The 20,327-nt window shown below is 39.8% G+C and overlaps 2 protein-coding genes across 2 annotated transcripts; both read left to right on the top strand.

Moving 5' to 3' along the window:
* Positions 1-3,354: 3,354 nt before the first annotated feature.
* Positions 3,355-11,511, top strand: mcm8 (minichromosome maintenance 8 homologous recombination repair factor). The gene is made up of 21 exons (XM_023393498.2): positions 3,355-3,492; positions 4,414-4,734; positions 4,956-5,021; positions 5,106-5,188; positions 5,342-5,491; positions 5,715-5,812; positions 5,900-6,098; positions 6,351-6,436; positions 6,932-7,077; positions 7,283-7,357; positions 7,458-7,593; positions 7,680-7,710; positions 7,853-7,990; positions 8,085-8,145; positions 8,274-8,354; positions 8,665-8,860; positions 8,967-9,180; positions 9,277-9,486; positions 9,668-9,744; positions 10,065-10,254; positions 10,398-11,511. Exons 2-21 carry the CDS (start codon positions 4,422-4,424, stop codon positions 10,488-10,490), a joined length of 2,643 nt encoding a protein of 880 aa, XP_023249266.2. The 5' UTR covers positions 3,355-3,492; positions 4,414-4,421; the 3' UTR covers positions 10,491-11,511.
* A 500-nt stretch (positions 11,512-12,011) lies between these two features.
* Positions 12,012-17,855, top strand: crls1 (cardiolipin synthase 1). Its single transcript, XM_023393512.2, has 7 exons — positions 12,012-12,575; positions 13,239-13,376; positions 13,815-13,944; positions 14,113-14,198; positions 14,366-14,434; positions 15,152-15,243; positions 15,813-17,855. The coding sequence occupies exons 1-7, from the start codon at positions 12,144-12,146 to the stop codon at positions 15,904-15,906; spliced, it is 1,041 nt and encodes a 346-aa protein (XP_023249280.1). The 5' UTR covers positions 12,012-12,143; the 3' UTR covers positions 15,907-17,855.
* Positions 17,856-20,327: the final 2,472 nt, after the last annotated feature.

Genomic DNA, 20,327 nt, shown 5'->3' with positions numbered 1-20,327 from the left:
CATCTGTAATTGTAGTCTGGCGGCCTGCAGAGAAGACAGAAATGTCAGCAGGGCTCGGCGGCAAATTGCCAGAGCAGCTTTTTCCAGAGTGTGTGTGTGTGTGTGTGTGTGTGTGTGTGTGTGTGTATTTGTTGCATACGTGTAGAGCGGATTCACTTATTCTGTTGATTTGGGGACAGCTGTCTAATTGGGTGCAAAATAGTTATCCACATTTCTTTCATATACATACTGCAGTTGCCTTCAGTGTCATCAATCGATTGGGACTCTGATAGTTTGGTGAGATGCACGTCTTTGAGGATGATGTGTCCAATGCAGAGGTTAGTCCAGGGCATATTTAGCCTGGCGTTAAACCAAGACTGTAACAAGAAGCAACTGCCAGCGTAGCTCTGTCGAAAGAAAGGTGGTGTCTTGCTTCTTTATGTAATTTATTTACATGTATGTAAAAGAGAAAATCCTCCTCCGGAGTAAATACGTGTAGGTTTCCACACATGGAACTTACCTCAGAGAAAGATGTGAAGAAAAAGGTTTGACAGCTCGATGTCTCTTTGCAGCAAACAGGTGACGGCCACCTGCCTGCACCTATCGACCTGTGCTGGCCTCAAGGAGCCGCGATTGATCACTGTGCAAGGCAACACTTGCAGGGAGCTATTTTGGTCCCATCGCAAGGATCTTACTGTTTGCTCCAGATAATGATACGCCACACAATAATGCCCACGAAGTTATGGACATAAAGCAATAAACAAAAAAAACAGAAAAAAAATAGCAACAAAAACTGAAAGTTAATCAGCTAAAAAAAACAAGAGACTACAGTACACGACATTAATAAAGTACTGCACATGATCGCATAATAAAATATAAATTTAATGAGTATTTACATGATCCAATTTTCACATCTTTTTCTGCAGATTATGATCCATATAAAAGAGATATAAACCTTTGCTTCTGTTGCATTACGCTGTGAGAGACATAGGAACCCTGATCTGCTGCTGATGCCTGCAGACGTGACAGAACTGAATATCTGAAATAGTCCAAATGATTGCCATAAGTCAGTGGGGGAATCATATGGGGGAAAAAGCTCATTCAAGGCCGATCTGTGGGTCAGCACTGTGACAAACTCAAATGAAGGAGTGACAGGCAGCCTCCCCAGTCAGTTCAGGAAAGTAGTTGAGCCGTCAAAATAGAGGAGTCTCACACCCTGACACCAGCCTCATTTTAAACATATCAATACTCTTATCATGTCACAACACAGTGGCAGTGGCACGTCGCCTACATTTAACTTTGGGGTCTTCAGAATTCTGGCAGAAAAACTTACCCTGTTGAAAAACCATCTCTTCTTCTTCTTTGCTAAATTTTGTCATAGACATTTGCTGTCGATTGATCATTCATCGGACTTCTCATCATCTGTACATCCATCACTCTGTGCTGATTGCTGGTGCTTCAGTTTTCTACATCTCTCTGTGCACAACAAAGAAAGAATGAAGAGATGACTCAGGAAACACACACACACACACACACACACACACACACACACACAAAGTGTAAGAGGAGGTATTATTTCATCTCTCAGTGTTATGATGATAATGATAGTGGAGAATTAGGAGCTATATTTCTCACTCTATCTTTATTTCTTTGTCTGCTTGCCATACAAGAGCTGTTTTTGACCTTACCAGCAATCTGTTTCACTATTTATCTTCCTTTCTGTGTGTGTGTCTGTGTGTGTGTGTGTGTGTGTGTGTGTGTGTGTGTACCTGTGTGTGCACATCCATCCCTCTCAGCTCTCTGCGATTACCACTAACTACTCCCGGGCACAGTAGTTCAGGTATTGATTTTCCTCCTTGTTTGTTCTGTCTTTCTGTCCCCTCCAAACCACTCCCTTGAGAGAGAGAGTGTGTGTGTGTGTGTGTGTGTGTGTGTGTGTGTGTGTGTGTGTGTGTGTGTGTGTGTATGTTGTGTGTGTTTGCTCTCATACATCTATCTTTGTGAACCAATTTCAGTTCCAAAAATGTTTGTACTCTCTGGTTAAATGCTAAACTGCATTTTGTTTTACTGGGACTTTTGCACAATGATAAATAAATGAATCTTGAAACTACAGCATTTATGTGAATGATGGTCCTTCTTCTAACTCCCTGAAACCCGTGAGTTTCTGTGTATTTGTGTGTTTTTGTGTGTTTTTGTGCGCCCTGGCTCATATGCATGGATAAATTATGATACGACAGATTCCAGGGTGGAGACAGGCAAATGGCTCCTAAATAAGATCAAGAATCAAGAACCGTCTATTTGGTTCTAATTTATTTTCTCCTTGTGGTTGTTTTGTGTGTTTCTGTAGTCATCTTGTGTCTCTTTGTGCTTTGTCAGGAGTGATGGTTCCCCTGGGCCCGTGCCTGACAGACCCATTCAGTAATTTATTCATGCTCTCGGGCACGTCTGTGTTTACGTGCATGTGTGAATAACACATGAAGTCTTGTAGTCACAAATCTTAATCTTATTTTTGTAAATTGTTTGTGTGAATTCAGAAGTCTTCAGTAGTTGTTCTGATTAGTCCATATTCTTTTTTTAAGGCTTCTAATGTGTAATGATGGAAAATGTCCAGTAGAGAGCGACAGAGGGCTGTGAACATCTTTTCATTGACAGTCACTGTATTTAACCACTGACCATGTACGACAACATCACAGCAAATATGTTTTAAATAACCTCTTATGTTGGATTATATCTGTCATTAAATCTTTCAAAGACTCAAGACTCAACAGTAGAAATGAAGTAAAAGGCAAGAAACTGAATCTGTGAACACTGACCATTAAGTCAAGTACTCTTGCCATGATGTTAAATGAGAAAATACTATTTATAAAGACTAACATTCTATTTTTAGCCATTTTTCCTAAGAATATGGCAATTTTCACATGTCAGTATTAAACAACTTGACATTTCTAAATATCACCAATAAATGGAAGTGGTTTTTCTGGCATCATCATCATCATCATCATCATCATCATCATCATCATCATCATCATCATCATCATCATCATCATCATCATCACCATCATCACAGCCCATTTTGAGAACTAATGACATCCATGCAGTCTCCTTTGTCCATAAATTAGGTTCTCCTTCTGTTGGCACCAGTCATTCAGTTTTCAGTGTGGATACCTTTGAATGACAGTAAAAGACAAACACTAGTTCAGACATGGTGGGTCACAATTAGTCACACATATACCATATAACACTTTCTCTTTTTTATATATATATATATATATATATATATGTGTGTGTGTGTGTGTGTGTGTGTAGTACCACTGGTGTCCTCCGGGGGGCGGTAAGAGGCCTGAGCGTGTGATCTACCTGCAAATAAAAGCCGAAGAAGAAGTTTCAGCGTCAATGGAGGGAACTTTGACAGTGTAAACATCAGTGTGTCAGTGCCTGTACACTTTGGGTGAACTTAGCAAACTTTCGATTTTCTTTAATCGACAGACCATTTCACTTGAGGCAAAACGAAAGGTTTGTGTCACACCAACGTTACTTTTATAGTGTTTTACCAGGACATTTCGTAAAAACCTGCACGATAACAGATAACAAGTTAGCTAACAAGGATAACGTCAAAATAAACTCTGTAGTTAACGTCAAAGATTTGAATTCGAAAAAATTATAGTTTAAGACATTTTACAATGTGTGTTATTAATGTTAACAATACACATAGTGTTCGACATCGTGTTTTCATCATTCCCCGTGTTATGCGGTTGTAGCAAAAGGTACGAACGTTACTAGCTAGCAAACTCCCAACGTTTGATTAACTGTAAATTTTACAACGATAAATTGCTGCTTAGTAAATTGTTTGTATGGCTAACTTTGAGGTAGTTCGTCATAGTTGAAGGTATTTTCATAAAGAGTTTAATTTGGTCTGCACGAGATGGACGAGTTGGCTGTTCAGTACAGTGACATTTTGTTATGGAGGAACACAACAGTTTATTGGGGCAATAAGTAAATGAAAATGAACAGTTGCATTAAGTGCAACAAATTGAAGCTCAGTTCTTTAAAATACATTTAGATGTTGTCTTATGTGAATGTTAAAGATGCACTGTAAGAGCTTAAATAAGCTATTTTAGTACTTCACGTGTTTCCACTGCTTGCTGCTTAGTCGCTTAAAGCAGTTTTCTTTTAATTTAAGCAGGAGAGAACAAAGATTTTCTCATTTTTATTTTGGCATACGTTCATTACACATGCATGCCTGTGCCCCAGTGCCTGATGGGAAAATTAATATATGTCACCAACAAATTATGTAGTAGATAACTTTTCTAGGATGCCTCTGTGGTTAGTGCATCATCATTGTCTGTGGCACACATGTATTTTACTGACTTGCTTTGTGCTTTGCTGTCACTCTCACTACTTCTTGCTCTGTTGCTTCTTCCTGCTTTGTTTTAGGGAAAACAATGAGTGGAGGGGAATCCAGGAGAGGCTCATGGAGGGGTGGGAGTGGAGGATGGAGAGGAAGAGGAGGAGGAGGAGGAAGTGGTGGTGGTGGTGGTGGTGGAGGATGGAGAGGAGGTGGTGGAGGATGGAGAGGAGGTGGGGGAGGATGGAGAGGTGGTGGGGGAGGATGGAGAGGAGGTGGAGGAGGATGGAGGAGTAGACCATGGAGAGGAGGATCAGGGGGAGGAGGAAGGGGTTCAGGAGGAGGAGGGTGGAGAGGTGGAGGTAGTCCTGGGTCAGGAGGATCAGTTAATACCTTCAGCAGTCAGAGAGGTGAGTCAAATTTGCTTTTCCATTTGACATATATATCCAGTAAATCTGCATGCACTCTTGTTTGGCACAGAAAAGAAGAACATGGGTGAAGCTTTTATTTTACATCAGCTGAAACAAATGAAATATGAACATCTGATGTTCCTCCAACATTTACCTGATGACAATGAAATTATACATAAAAAGATGCAACACTGCTGACTGACTGCCCTCTCTCTCTCCAGCTCTTTGTCAGACTACCCTAGATGCACTGTGTCCGTACAAAGGATGGGCACTCTACTTCACAGAAGGTACATGTGTAGCTGTGTTTCACATGATGATACGGACACGGATTATGATATAATGATCATGATAATGTGACTTTCTCTGTGCAGGCTTCATACAGAGCTCACCTAGTGTGGAGAAGATTAAAGTGTTTGAGAAATATTTCACTTCCAAGATTCAGCTGTATGACAAGGTTGGTCTGTCTATCTGCTTGTCTACCTTTCTGTTTAATAAACTGATTGTTGGGGTTATCATTTCTCAATATAGTCTGTCTGCCTGTCTAGGTATTTATGACAGGAAGGGAAATATTCCATGCCAGTTAAAAGGAGCATTCTCTTGTGTGCAGGATGAGATTGAGCGTCAGGGCAGCGTTCTGGTAGATTACGCAGACTTGACTGGAGACAAGACTGTGTGTAGAGCGCTTCCTGACCTAACCACCGAGCTGAAGGAACAGCCAGAGCTGATACTCAACTGTTTGGGAGTGGCTATTCACCAGGTACACACACACAGTTGCTGCTACATGTGTGTTGCAATCTATAATCTTCAGAACGTATACATACCATGAATATTTATAGTCTATTAAATACTTATAAGCCTTGATAAATGAATATTTAATGTGAAGATGAACACTGAAAATTAATTCTTTACATACATCATTAGTAGCAGCTCTCTCTAATTATAAAAATATCTGTGTGTGTGTGTGTGCCTGTTTTTTTCAGGTGTTGACTATAGATTTGGAGAAACAGGCTGCTGAGTTGCAAGGGGAAGAGCTTCCTGTTAACACGCCAATCATCAACATCCCTCACATTAGTGCGAGGTGATGCTCAATTTAGTTCTTTGCTTGACACTTGCACTACTGCGGACTGTGAATGACGATGACTTTGTTTGTGTAAATTTTCCACAGGCTGTATAACTATGAACCGCTGACTCCGCTGCGGACACTGCGTGCCAGTGTGTTTGGGCGGCTGGTTTGTGTGAAGGGAACAGTGGTCAGAGTTAGCAATATCAGACCTTTCTGTACCAGGATGGCCTTCAGATGTCTGGGCTGCTCACACACACAGTCTCTGCCACTGCAGCATGGGAAATATGCAACACCTACCAAGGTATGCAAACACACACACACACACACACACACACACACACACACACACACACACACACACACATAGCTCCAGCTCACTTTTTTTCCTGCAACATCTTTTCCGTATTCTAATATTTCCTCGACTTATACATAAGCAATACTGTGCACGTAACATACAATTTCCTTATAAGAATGTGCACATAATGATCTTTGACAGCATTTTGTTATCATGGTTTACATTTGTGTGTATGTACATGTGTCTTTTATCGCCTAGTGTATCCAGCCTGACTGTCGCAGTCGTTCCTTCACCCCCAGCCGGAGTTCTCCTCTTACACACACTGTAGACTGGCAGATTATCAAGTGAGTATATCATATGCAATTGAACAACAGTGGAAAAACTGTGTTGAGACGTGGCGAACTAAAATCCTTGTAACACTTGTTAATTGTGGGCAAGAGAGAATGTACAGTTTCGGCTCCAGCAGTGGTCCGTGAACGACAATTTGAAGTTGTTCTTTTTGATCATAAGTAAGAGGAGGCACCATTTAAATTTAGGTACTAGAAAAGCCGCTGACATGGGAACACCAAAAAATCTGAATCAGGACCAAGAGAATGTGTTTATATTAGCTGTTTCTCTGATCAGAAGGATTTGGGAGGGAGGGCGTTGAAATATCTTCATATCAGAGTGGCAGCTACAGCAACTGGTCATTGTGCAAAATGCACTTTATCAGAAGTTGCACAAAATGTTGTTGTGGCAGGTAAGCTCTAATAAAAAGTGAATATTGTGACAATGTCCCAGCTTTTCTCAGAACATATTCTGATGCAAAAATATATTATTTGATATTGATGCTACTTCAGGGTGCAGGAGTTGATGAGTGGAGAGCAGAGGGAGACTGGACGAATCCCACGCACCGTGGAGTGTCAGCTGACCTCCGACCTCTGTGACAGCTGCGTCCCTGGAGACACTGTAACTGTGACAGGGATAGTTAGAGTTACCAGCGATGGTAAAAACACACTCAGACACATAAAGCGTAGGAAGTTAAATATATACTGTATATATGTGGGGTCCAGAAGTCTGAGACCACTTTCCCATTCAAGTGGTCTCAGACTTTTGGACCCCAAATGAATATGAAGTGCTCTTCTGCTCTCACAACCACTGTCACAGTGACGACAAACATGACACACAAATAACACACTTATTGTTTGCAGGTAGTTCCCGGGGGAATAGGGATCAGTGTATGTTCCTCCTCTACCTTGAAGCCACATCAGTCAGTAATACTAAAGGTACTGTAGCTGGTTCTGTGTGTTGTATTTTTGTAGTTGGTCTTGAATTATGCAGGTACATATAACAGAGCAATAAGGTGGGTCTTTTGTTGATGTGTAGGTCAGCACTCCAAGTCAGGTCAGGGGTCAAGAGGGTCGCTTGAAGATCATTCTGGAGGTGAGGAGTTCAGTCTGAAAGAGCTGTATGCCGTCCAGGAGATCCAGTCTCAGCCTGACTTACTGAGACTCATAGTACAGTAAGATATTCATTACCTACAGTGTTACATGTAGTTTTAATATTAGTCCTATTTTAACAAACACTCTCTCTCTCTCTTTCTTTCAGCTCTTTGTGTCCTGTCATCTATGGCCATCTCGTGAGTTGTGCAATGCACTGCACCTTTATCCACATTAAGAACAACAACAACTTTCATCACAAAGAGATACTTGTGATTTGGTTGAATACACTAATATAATGCACACCAGATAAACGGTACACCTGTTTTCTTGTGTCCCTAGCTGGTGAAAGCTGCCCTCGCCTTGGCCTTGTTTGGTGGCAGACAGAAACACACAGACAAGAACAGCGTTCCAGTCAGAGGAGACCCACACATCCTGATGGTGGGAGACCCTGGACTGGGGAAGAGTCAGATGTTACAGGTAACACGAGTATTACTAACCACTTGTCATTTTGTCACTCCTTAGCTGAGGTTGTAATTGTAATACTACTCTGTTTGTGTTTTTCTCTGTGCAGGCAGTGTGCAACGTCGCTCCCAGAGGAATTTACGTATGTGGCAACAGCACCAGCACCACAGGTAAATTGTTAGTACTACTCCCCCCAAATTATATTACATGTGTTTACTTTCTGAACAGCTATTCAGTTTTATTGCAACATTACCAAGTTGGGAATGTAGTATTTATTTATTTTATTTTATTTTTTTAGGATTAACAGTGAGTTTATCCCGAGATGCAGGAACAGGAGATTATGCTTTGGAGGCTGGAGCCCTGGTGCTGGCTGACCAAGGTAGGAAAGAGTACAATCATTGGTTTTAAAAGTGTATTTGTGCCTTTTTAATTTGAAACGATGGGTACAGGAAATGGAAGTAACTAGCTCACATAGACGTTTATTACCTATTGGTATTCACTCTGACCGCCGGCGTGCTACATGCGCACCACCGAGGTACAACGAAACCCTTTTATAGTCAGACTGGCCATGGGGCGTACCGGGACAAATCCTGGTGGGCCGCCATGTTCCAGGTGTGTGTACCGGGACTGGGTTCACTTCATCAACTCAAGCATCCGTTTTATTCTCTCTCTCCGCCTCTTCTCTTTAGGTTTGTGCTGCATTGACGAGTTTGATAAGTTGGGCCACCAGCAGCAGGCTCTGTTGGAGGCCATGGAGCAGCAGTCTGTGAGCCTGGCTAAGGCCGGAATAGTTTCCTCTCTGCCTGCCAGAACGTCAGTCGTAGCTGCTGCAAACCCAGTCGGAGGACATTACAACAGAGGCAAGACTGTCTCTGAGAACCTCAAGTGAGTAAAGTCAATGTCAGTAAAAGAAATGCATTTTTTAGCTATGTTGTATGATATTACTGTGTATCTGTAAACTGATTCACAGTATGTATGTTCGTGTCTTTAGAATGGGCTCAGCTCTCCTCTCTCGCTTTGACGTTGTCTTCCTCCTCCTGGACATCCCAGATGAGTCACATGACCGCCGCCTGTCGGAGCACGTCATGGCAAATAGGGTAGGAAAAGGCAGAACCAGCAGTGCCACAGTCACCAGGGCCAACAGTGAAATGGACACCTCCATCCTGCTAGAACACTCAGACATGCCGCTGTCTGAACGCTTGCAGGTAAAAAACAGACCAAACAAGCACTGTGAACACAAGAAGGAGATTCGTATCGGTCAAACAATCCTTTGTATTTATGTATTTCATGTTTGTTTCAAGATCCCCGCAGGTGAAACTGTAGACCCCATTCCAGCCTGCTTGTTAAGGAAGTACATCAGCTATGCTCGTCAGTACGTCCATCCCTCGCTCTCTCCAGAAGCAGCACAAACACTTCAGGACTTCTACCTCTCACTAAGATCTCAGTCGCACTCTGCCGACACTACACCCATCACCACAAGACAACTGGAGTCTTTAATTAGATTAACCGAGGTAGGTTTTATGTCTTTGTGGCCGTCGGCATATTCACCCATCAGACCTTGCGGCATGTGGTGAATTAAGACATCTGCTTTTTCTGCTTTAGTTTCAGGCTAACAAGAAGAAAAGAGAGAGAATTTTTCAAGCAGTGTCCCAGTACTTAACTGTATGTGTTTGACTGTGTGTTTTTGTGTAGGCAAGAGCCAGGCTGGACCTCAGAGAGACGGCTACCAAGAGTGATGCTGACGATGTGGTGGAGATCATGAAGCACAGGTGACACTACGCGAGACTTTGTGTGTACTAGGGCTGCAACTATGGTTGTTATTGATTATTCTATATACAGAGAGAGAGAGAGAATTTTAAAACATATTATCCCACATCGAAACCATACAAAACCATTATAGAGTTGGTAACTGTGACGGCATCAAGTAAGAACATCAAGATTTTATGTTACATGTGAAGCCTGGGCGTTGAAGCTAATGTCAGATTTAAATTTCTCTTTCTACCTCTGTGTGTTGTGTTGTGTTGTGTTGTGTTGTGTTGTGTTGTGTTGTGTTGTGTTGTGTTGTGTTGTGTTGTGTTGTGTTGTGCAGTCTGGCTGATACATATTCAGATGGTCTGGGCAATCTGGACTTTGACCGCTCTCAGCTTGGATCAGGCATGAGTCAGCGGAGCGCTGGAAAACGACTGATCAACGCTCTGCACTCTCACGCACAGAGGACCAGTCAGAAGCAGTTTGACCTACAGATGCTTCGAAGTATCGCAGACAAACTGAACATCAAGGTGAAATGCACATGCACTTGATTAAAAACTCATCAAACATAATAATAATAATAATTTTCACTCACCCCCAGATTTTTAGTTGGTCTCAAATGATGCTGGTGCTATACTAAAAACTGTATCATTACATTGTATGCTTGCTTTAGGTGATGGACTTTGAAGGTCTGGTGAGCTCCCTGAATGAACAGGGTTTCCTCCTGAAGAAAGGATCCAAGCTGTACCAGCTGCAGACAGTCTGATTCAGAATATGTGCGTACTCCTAACTGCACCTCGCTGCCAGGTCAGTGTCAGGGATTCATGAAAAGGGTATCTCTCTGTAGAAAAGAAAAAGAAAAAACAAACTAAACAAATGTATGACTGATTGTACTTGTGATTTGGGTTTAATTGCATTAGACATCACAGACATTAGACATTACCCACCTCTTCAATGACGGGTTTTGTTACAGATATCTTTATCTAAATAAAGATATAATTTATTTTTTCCAGAATTTAAACGCATAACTGGGTTTAGACTGGTTTATCCTAATAGTCATATACACATGCTTTCATGTTATTTTAACGGTACATGGTGACTGTTTCAAACAACAGCTGTAGCTGAATCTTGTTTTTCCAGTATTTTCAAAGTAAGGTCAGACTTGGACGATGTGCTGAGCGTCTGAGAGAAATGGGGATGTACTTATATTTGATAAATATTTAATACATGATTATACCTTTTCACTGTTGACTTTTCCATACAATTTGTTTTCTACATACATGACTTTGTACTAGAAACACTTCAGTACAGTTAAAATGTGCTATATTTATTCATTGTTATATTTATGTATATAAAATGACATATGTATTTATGTGTAAATGTTTGGTGTTAAGTATCTTGGTAAAGATCAGTTTAATTGAAACAGTTGCTTCCAGTGATGCAGCTTGTCCTCAGTCTATAGGACAGTTTCTGCTGCACTCAGTAAGAGAAGTAGTTGCTTGATAACAATGGGTAACATCCACTGAGGTTGTTTCTCATTAAACTCAAACATTGAGCAATCACACAATATTTTTTTTACATGTCATGATATAAATATCCAAAGCTGCTGCCCATTTAATTTGATCGTCGAAAAAGCTAAGCATACATTTTTTTTCGTCTCATTTTTCTCTGATGCTCTTTATTATCTGCTATTTCTGGTTACTTTCTGTATGGTATGCAATTTGTTAGTTAACATGAAACATTCAGTTAATAAATTTTTTCTAAATATCAGCATTTTTTTTTTTGTTTTTACAATATTACACAATGGGTTTGGCATTGCTTTAAATTTGGAATACAATTACCACAAATCATGATATCAAATTAAAATCAAAAATTGCTGATCATTAGTAACTTTATTTTTTATATATAAACAATAACAATGAATTACTCCGTTGAAAACTAATTGAACACTGCATCAATCTTTCCTTTTTATTTTTACAAATTTAGACAGTTATTCCTTAGAAATTATTGAAAAATTATAAGGAAAACAAAGACCCATAAAGTAAAGCTTTACCCAATTATTTTCCGACTGACCTGTAAAATAAATTGGTACTAAAATTTACTTTAATAACAGCACACCTTTAAAATGCTTGATGTAAATTTGACTATCTTCTTCTAAGACGTATTTTAAAGACTTCCCTGTCTCTTGCTCATATTTCTAATTCTAAATGTCTAATTTCAAAATAAAAGCCTTGTTGACTAAAGTCTCACTGGCGAATTTACGACGTCGTGCGCCGTATCAATTTACGGCAACATGGCAGCCTGCTAAGAAGAGCTGTGATTCCCTCCGCTCTGACCGTCAGACTCTTAAACTTCATCATGGAGCCAGACACCGACAGCACGAGACCGGCTGGTCGGTAACGGAGGGCTCGGGAAGGTGATGACGATGATGATGTGTTTTCGGAGGATTGCTAATGTTCGCTCTCTGGTGTCGCCGCGTTCTGCGGGTGTGTGCTGGCTCGAGCCTGCGTCATGGCGGCACAGACAAACACCTGTCACTGAGTGCGCGAGGCTAAAGCGGTCTCAGGTGAGCGGCTCGTGGCTCGTCAGACTCAAAGGGACGGACAGCCGCGTCGGGTGCTGGAGTGGGATCCTCCCGCAGGTAAAACCGACAGGCTGGCACGAGCAAGGTACTGTGCTTCTGTACCGGGGAGGTCACGAGAGGTCAGCGGCTAGCTTCCGGTCTCTGCTGTCACCCAATGCTCGTGGGCTTTGCAGCGGAAAGAAGGAGACACCGGACAGCTCCCCGGCAGCGGACCGGCCTGAAGCCGGTGCGGTACCTGGACAAGGACTGTTCAAGTTCAAAGAGCTGGTGAGTACAGAGCTGTCAGTGTTACCTGTGAGCACGTGAAGTGTGTGTGCAGCAGGTAGAAGGAAAGCAACCAGAAACACACCTGTTTAAAGTGTGTGTATCAGTGATAGAAGAAGCTTTTATATCTTTAGCAGTACAACAGAGTATCTTGCATTGTAAATGTTACTTAAAGTATTTGGTGCTTCATGCTCATTCTGCAGAATGAGAGAGAGAGAGTTAGTTCACTGGTTTAATGTTATAAGATTGTTATTACTGGTGCAGCTGGAAAGATGCATCATTTCAAATCCTGCTTAAGGCTTAAAAATATTTAGTTGTACCTCAAACAGTCTTACTTTTTTTTTTTTTTTTTTTTTTTTTTTTTTTTTTTTTTAGCTTGCAAAAACTGAAAAATCTGTAACTGGTAAAACCAGACGTTTTACCTCATTCATAATTCATATGTGAAATAAATAAATTAGTTATTTTTTAGTTGATTATTCCACCCATCTGTTTTTCTGACGCTTGTTCAGGTCATGTTTAATGATTAATTTAATGATATTAGGAAGTACTCTGGAGAAGTACTTGACAAAAATGTGATATGTCAACAAATTAATGCATTTGCTAATTAGTTTTCATTGACTTACTTTCCACATTGAGTTAACATGTGTCTAATCTGTTTTTCTGCAGTATGAGAACCCATGGACAATCCCCAACGTGTTGTGTGTTTGCCGGATTTTGCTCGCTCCATTCCTGGGTCACCTGATCATCCAGCAGCACTTTCACCTCAGTCTGGCTCTGTTTGCACTTGCTGGCGCAACTGACCTGGTAATATAGAAACACACAGGTGATCTGTACACATCTGTACACAGATACAGACACTGCAGTGCTGAGGTCTGTGTATTTTCACCTGTTCAGGATTGTAAATTTATAAACAGATCAGACAACATTATGTACATTAGCCATCTTTAATTTCTGGCTTGAGTGAAAAATCGGCTCATTCCACCAGATACATACAGGACATGTAATTAACCGATGCTAAGCAAACATGTTTTATAATGAAGCACATCCCAGACATGTTCAGATTAGGATAGAAACTAAGGAGGGGATGTATTGACCCTCTCACTGCAAGTAGGAAACAAGGCTCCTTTACGGCACTGAAATTTCACGTTTGCTTCTCTTGATTATTAATTACTCTATTAATATTAATATTATTTATTTATTTAAATGTCTTAATCTCTTTCCCTGTCTTTCTCTCTGACTCAGTTGGATGGTTACATTGCCAGAACGTGGCCAACTCAGAAGTCGGCGTTGGGCAGCGCTCTCGACCCTTTGGCTGACAAAATTCTCGTCAGTATTTTATATGTCAGTCTCACCTATGCTGAACTCATACCAGGTACTGGACTCTGCGTTGTTTTTGCTCCCTAGTCGTGTGCTATTAAATTCAAGATGCAAAAAAGTTAAAGTAATGATAAATAACAATAGAGGAGAAATCAAAGAGCTGTTTGTTTTGTGATGTGATGTCAACATGTACAAGGTTATTTATTGTCTTCCTCTGTTTTAGCTCCGCTGACGGCTCTAGTGATTTTCAGAGACATTGGTTTGATAGCTGCTGTCTTCTGGGTCAGATACAAGACCGTACCTCCACCGGTGAGACACATTAAATCATAAACACTTTGACGAGTTTTTGTGTTGATTTAATTGAATTTGAACTCTGACGCTTCAAAGACCTGCCAAAAGTAATAAGTGATGTCAGCGCGGTCTGCACTACCAAATTACACTTTAAAAAACACTTTTTTCTTTTCTTTTTTCTGCAGGTGACACTCAGTAAATTTTTTAACCCCTGCTACACCACAGCTCAGCTCAAACCCACACTCTTCAGCAAGGTGAGACACACACACACACACACACACACACACACACACACACAGAACCACCCACTCTAACACTTAAAACATTTTGTACATTGCTGCACTAAAGTGGAGATTTGGTAACACCAGAGCCTCACAGAATATGAGTGTTTGACTATTTTACAATTTACAACTTGTGCATGACAGTCACCAGATGCAGAAGCTGATAATCTGGCAGTTAATTACAGAATTTATACTCAGCTATGGGTTTATTGTCATTTTGATGAAGAGTTGATGGATTTGCAGGTAGAGGACTGATTATTAAAAACTGAGTATGCAAATGTCATAATCGTGTTAATCTTTGCCAGTAAACGGATTACGGCTGCAAATGTATTATGTAAATGTATTGGCTTATACGCAATTTAATCAGGGAAGGAACCAAACTGTACTGGTGGAAATGTTAATCCCATTGACGTAAAGTCATTTCTTTAAAATTTGAATCTTTAACCAGCGATACTCTTCATACTGAGTCCTCAGTGCTATCATTGCTAAACTCTGTAGCATGAATCAATGCTGTCAAAATGTATCTTTAAGGCTCCACCACAAATTCTGAATAAGCTGCACAAAAAATAATGAACCAAATTTAATTTGTTAGAGAAGCAGCAGTAGTAGTAGTTGTTCTGTAAATGAGAACGGTTCTTGTGCCGTCATATTGTTTTTATTCTGACTGTGTGTGTTTTCTGTTTGTGTTAGGTAAACACAGCCATCCAGCTCTTTCTGGTCGCAGCCTCTCTAGCTGCTCCAGTCTTCCAGTATACAGACAGTGTCCTGCTGCAGTGCATATGGTAAAGCACAGTCTATTACGTACGCATACACACACTGGCGCCATTCATTCCACCTTAATATCCATAATGCCCTTTTACTTTTCATCCCAGTGTTTACAGCAAAAAAAAAAAAAAAAAAAAGTGATTGCGCAGAGGGCTTTTGAATGCAAATGACTTCATCCCAGTCAAGTACATAAATGCTGTTTGTTCCAGCAGAGTGTTCAGGTTAAGTGATTCAGTTCAATCTACAACTCAGGGTGAGTTGGAGTTGCAATCAGACTCAGGACAAATATTTTACGGTGTCACGGTAACCTACATTTATATACAAGTCTGCTTCAGCACACTGTCAAACTGACTGTTCAATTCAACTTTGATGATTCACTACATTTGTTTTAGGTAACAGTTAATCAACTATAACGAGCCACTGGCGGATGATTAATAATTCCTCATATAACACAATAATAACCTGCTACAATGGAGAAATGATGCTGGTAGAAATATTTAAAATAAACAAATCTGACCAGTCAGATGGCTGCAATGAAACCGCTGTTTGAAGTGCAGTATATGTCATAAGTTGTATTATTTTGCAGGTATGTAACAGCGGTGACAACTGCGGCGTCAGGCTATAGCTACTGGCACTACGGGCGCAAGACTGTCCAGGTACTGAACACCAGATCGCCATGACAGCCACACCAGGAAACACCCAGAGGCCAGAACAAAAGCCGGGAATAGCCACCGCAGAGACTCTGATCGTCCGTGGCAAAAGTCGGACGGACAGATGGACGATCGCCAAGAGCATTGAAACCAAGTAGCTGTGACAACCGTTCGTGAGTCACCGTGGCAATGACACGTGGAAACCAACCAAGGCCGCAGATGGTGTACTGCGAAACACTACAGAGACGCCTAACAACAGCTCTGCTGACTGGCTGTGGACAACATACACAGATAGAAACAGCTAACACACACACACACACACACACACACACACACACACACACACACAACTATACACACACATGTCAAGTATATGTCAAGTGATCAGGCAAAAGCTTCTATTTTTTCTTAGTTTTTCAATCAAGAGGTTGTGATGTCAACCCAATCAGTGTCACATGAGTGTCAGTTTTGTAAACCAATGATTTATGATTAAAAAAAAAAAAAAAAAAAAAAAGAGAAAATCAGCTTTGGTTTGTCTCTGTATTTGTGTGCACATGTTCATGTGACTGTGTTGGATGCAGGCCTGGTTTTTTCTGAGGGGAGATAAACAAAACAAATGTTTAATCTTATGAGACATGAATCTGACAGCTGATGCATCTGAAATCAACAGTCAGAGGATTTAAAAAATGGGTACAAAACAAAAAAGATGACGTGTTGCCATGGCGGCACAGGAGCCCGTCCTCTTGGTCCTGATCTGTTAGATGGTCCTGAGTCTTCAAAAAATGTATTCTTAATGCTAGAGCTTCAAAATATTAAAGGCAGTTATTCTATTATTGATTAGTTTGATAATGTAGATTTAACTGGCATGTAATTTTGAGCATCATTTTTCTAGCAGGAACACGTATTTGTTTCCGGCTCCTTCATTGTGACGATTTGCTGCTTTTCCTGTTTATATCGCTGTAAATATATTTGAGTTTTGGATTGTTGGTTGGACATTTGAAGACCTCACTCTGGGCTCAGGAAAACTGTGAGGATCATTTTTAATTATCTATATTTTCTGACACTTCATAGACACTTCATCAGGTTAATCAATCGTCAAGATAATTGTTAGTCGTAGCCTTATTATTGATTAATCTGTCGTAAAAATGTTTTGGTTAGCTGTCAAAAATGAAACGTGGCAGCGGATTGAAATTATCCTTTTGGCTGAATCTCGTACATTTACATGAAATATTAATGTTAGACAGTGTGAGTTCTTATCTGAAATAACTTTTTTTTTGCACCACCAGTCCAAAACCCAAAGATGCTCCATTTGACATGATATGAAATATAAGAAAAGCAACAAAGCATCACATTTCAGAGGCTGAAACCATGAATGTTTGAAAGAAAAAAAACAATGAATCAGCTGTCAGTTAATTTTCAGTTTTCCAGCTAATTGTTTCAGCAGTGCTTCATGTGTCTTACTCAGGTAAAATTAAAGAGATTCCTCTGCTTATTTTCCCTCTTACGATTATGAAAAGTACCACAGGAGCTGCAACGCTCCTTTCAAGATCTGCCAGTCTCAGGATCAATAAGCCCAATAAGCCAGAGGTTGTGTGGAGACTCGGTGAGAACACAAACTACTACCAGACTTTCTTTTTATTTATTAATTTTTTTTGCTGAGCTACTCTGGCAGTTGTATCTGACTCCGCTGCTTTTTACCCTCGAGAAGACTTGTACAATGAGGGAAACGAAGCTGTGTAACCTTTTCAACTTCTCCGCTCGTTTCCCAGCAATTTTCTGCACCACTTGGGTGATGCTGTTTCATTACCGACTGTGTGCGGATGACTGCCGGGCTTGAGTGAGTTGTTTTCGTGGCCTTGTGTGGGATGTCTGCTCATTATCTCTTCACTGAATAATTTAAAGAGTCTCATTTTTAAAATGAGATATCCATCACTGGGAACAAATTGATACCTACGCTCATTAAATGACTGTTTAAAGAAGTTCTGATGTTTTTTTTTTTTTTTGGCAGACTATAGTAACTTAAGTCCATATTTGATAAAAACAAATTAGAAGTGTATAATGTGGATGGTGCCCCACAGGCTTCTCGTGGTATTTGGAAAAAGCTCTTTAGTTAGTGGCGCCTCCGAGATGAACTCTTGGAACAAAAAAAAAAAAATCGAACCTCTTTTCAAGCGCACAGAGGTGAACTTGTACTTCGCTGGGATACATGTGATCATGGCTGACAGATATTGATAGCTCTTTTATAGTTTTGCGTCGGTGTGGTAAAGTGACTCGACTTAAACAACAATAAACAAAGAACTGATTTATAAATTGAAGCTGACGACTTCCTCTTGAATGTCTTCCGAACTCGTTCATGGCAGTGCAAGTTTTAGTAACATTCAGTTTTCATTATCTTTAAGGAATTTTGATGCAAAATAAAAACTTTTTGTCGAGAGGATAATAAACCATTTACCAAATTGGATGCAATTTTTTTTTTACCCGTGACTGCGTAGTTTCTCTGTTCTTCTGGCCACCTTAGAAAAATTAATCAGTCATTCTTTAGAAAGTCTTGCATATTCTAAAATCATATTAAAACCAGAGTAATTAGGAAGCCATTAATACCATATAATGTTCTTCTGCGGTCATATTCAGAGAGGAATCTACGCCCTCATCTCAGGAAATGACTCCCACTCGCCTTTTGATCTTTGTGTAGATTGACTCTGAAATGGAAGAGAAAGTGGATGAAGTTTTACAAATTGGTCCAAAGCTGTAGTTGTTACAGGTCACCAGAAGGACACCAAGACACTGTATGTAGCATGTATATATATATATATATATATATATATATATTAGATAACATGGGTACCTGTATATACAGAAGAGAAGGAAAATACAGCTTAACAGTGATTTGATTCATTAATAAACTTTTAGTTTCTTTAAAACCATTTTTAAAAAATGAAGTAAAATAGTATTATTAGGATTAGTATGACTAAACAGCAACAAAACAATAAGGTATTAGTAGTAGCCGTGTATTTGATCATGTCTGTCAGAACCCTAACCCTGAAGTTAAGTCTTGTTCCTTCACCCTGCTGAGAACATTTTAAGTCGCTGTAAAGCCTCTTCTCGGCCACTAGATGGAATAACCTGAAAGAAACTCAAATGATGCTTTTACATGAGTTATACATGAGCTCACCTTCATCACTGTTTTCAGTGAGGAGGAAGGACGAAGAGCTCAGCAGCAAGATGATACCTCTCAAATTGATTATACTGATTTAATAAATATAATAATAAAAGGCGACATGACTTGGCATTACATCGTGTCATGATAGATTGATGTATATTAGAGAGATATGTGCTGTTGGATTCACACATATATTCCATTACCAGTTCTGATCACAGCTGCATAAACAGTTAAAACTTGTCTTCGATTATTTGTGAATGAATAAACATCAAATCAAATTTGTTTTATAAATTGCGCTCGGTCTCGTCAAGCAGCAGCAAACTTTAAAAATAATATTAACAAAATATTAATTTGTCGGAAAAAGTTTTAGTTTGGTGCGAGTGCTGCTCAGAGACCTTTCCACCGGCAGGTACATAAAGGAATAAAGAAACCCCTTCCTGTTGACTAGTTCTGAAGACGTTCATATTTAAAGGCATTGACTAAATTATCAGCTACTGGCAGCGGCACAGTAACAGCTGTGGTGTCAGTCTATATTGCATAACATGTTTTATTAACTTCCTGAAATGCCTCAAAACTGCAGGCAAACATGCTCGCACTAAAAGTCGGGTGAAAAAATGGTCAAAATACTGGCAGCAGTGGCTGCCAAACAAAAACTTAAATTAAAGTAAAATATCCTCATTCAAATAAAGTGTAAAAACAATAAATTTATGGAAAGTTTCATTAATATTTCTACAGAGAAAAACTGTTATTTTACAGATTTCTCCTAATTTATTATGATCAAACTCCTTCAATAAAGTGACGCCACTAAAGTTTCTGCAGAGAAACTTTTTCCTTATGATAAAATAAAGTGTCATTCATTTAAATATTAACACATGCTTAACATTGTAAAGTCCTTTTGTTTTACAGAGTAAAAAATACTGTGTAAAAGATTAGAACCATCTCAAACTTCAACTTGCAGTATCTGTGTTAACATTGAATCTTTAAGTATGTAAAGTAATGTTAAAACCTGTAGAAGCCCAATCTAAATACAATATTTAATGATTCAGATAAATTTTCTTACATTTCTCATAAAATATAACGTACTGAAGAAATGCAAATTAAACTGTTAAGTCTCTGTATGTAGTCTTCCAACTAAAGTGGAGTTGGAAACTTAATTACAAATAACATACACACCACTATTGACTTTATAACACTTTTATTTGATATATTCAGATGTAAATTTACAATGTCAACCAATTATTCACAAATAGTTCTTCAGAGCCCCGGGATGATCTGAAGAACTAAAACTGGC

Source organism: Seriola lalandi, unplaced genomic scaffold (assembly GCF_002814215.2).
Source record: "Seriola lalandi dorsalis isolate HSWRI2012SDOR001 ecotype SW California unplaced genomic scaffold, Sedor1 jcf7180002054937, whole genome shotgun sequence".
NCBI lineage: Eukaryota > Metazoa > Chordata > Actinopteri > Carangiformes > Carangidae > Seriola > Seriola lalandi.
Note: the sequence above shows the minus strand (reverse complement) of the source record. Positions and strands in the feature narration are given on the sequence as shown.

Bases quoted from the DNA above. Each gene is read 5' to 3' on its own strand.
- mcm8 (XM_023393498.2), top strand. From the start codon at position 4,422: ATGAGTGGAGGGGAATCCAGGAGAGGCTCATGGAGGGGTGGGAGTGGA. The intron at 7,711-7,852 runs GTGAGTTGTGCA...TTGTGTCCCTAG, and splicing joins CTGTCATCTATGGCCATCTC to CTGGTGAAAGCTGCCCTCGC. The intron at 8,355-8,664 runs GTAGGAAAGAGT...TCTTCTCTTTAG, and splicing joins CCTGGTGCTGGCTGACCAAG to GTTTGTGCTGCATTGACGAG.
- crls1 (XM_023393512.2), top strand. From the start codon at position 12,144: ATGACGATGATGATGTGTTTTCGGAGGATTGCTAATGTTCGCTCTCTG. The intron at 14,199-14,365 runs GTGAGACACATT...TTTTTTCTGCAG, and splicing joins ACAAGACCGTACCTCCACCG to GTGACACTCAGTAAATTTTT. The intron at 14,435-15,151 runs GTGAGACACACA...TGTTTGTGTTAG, and splicing joins AACCCACACTCTTCAGCAAG to GTAAACACAGCCATCCAGCT.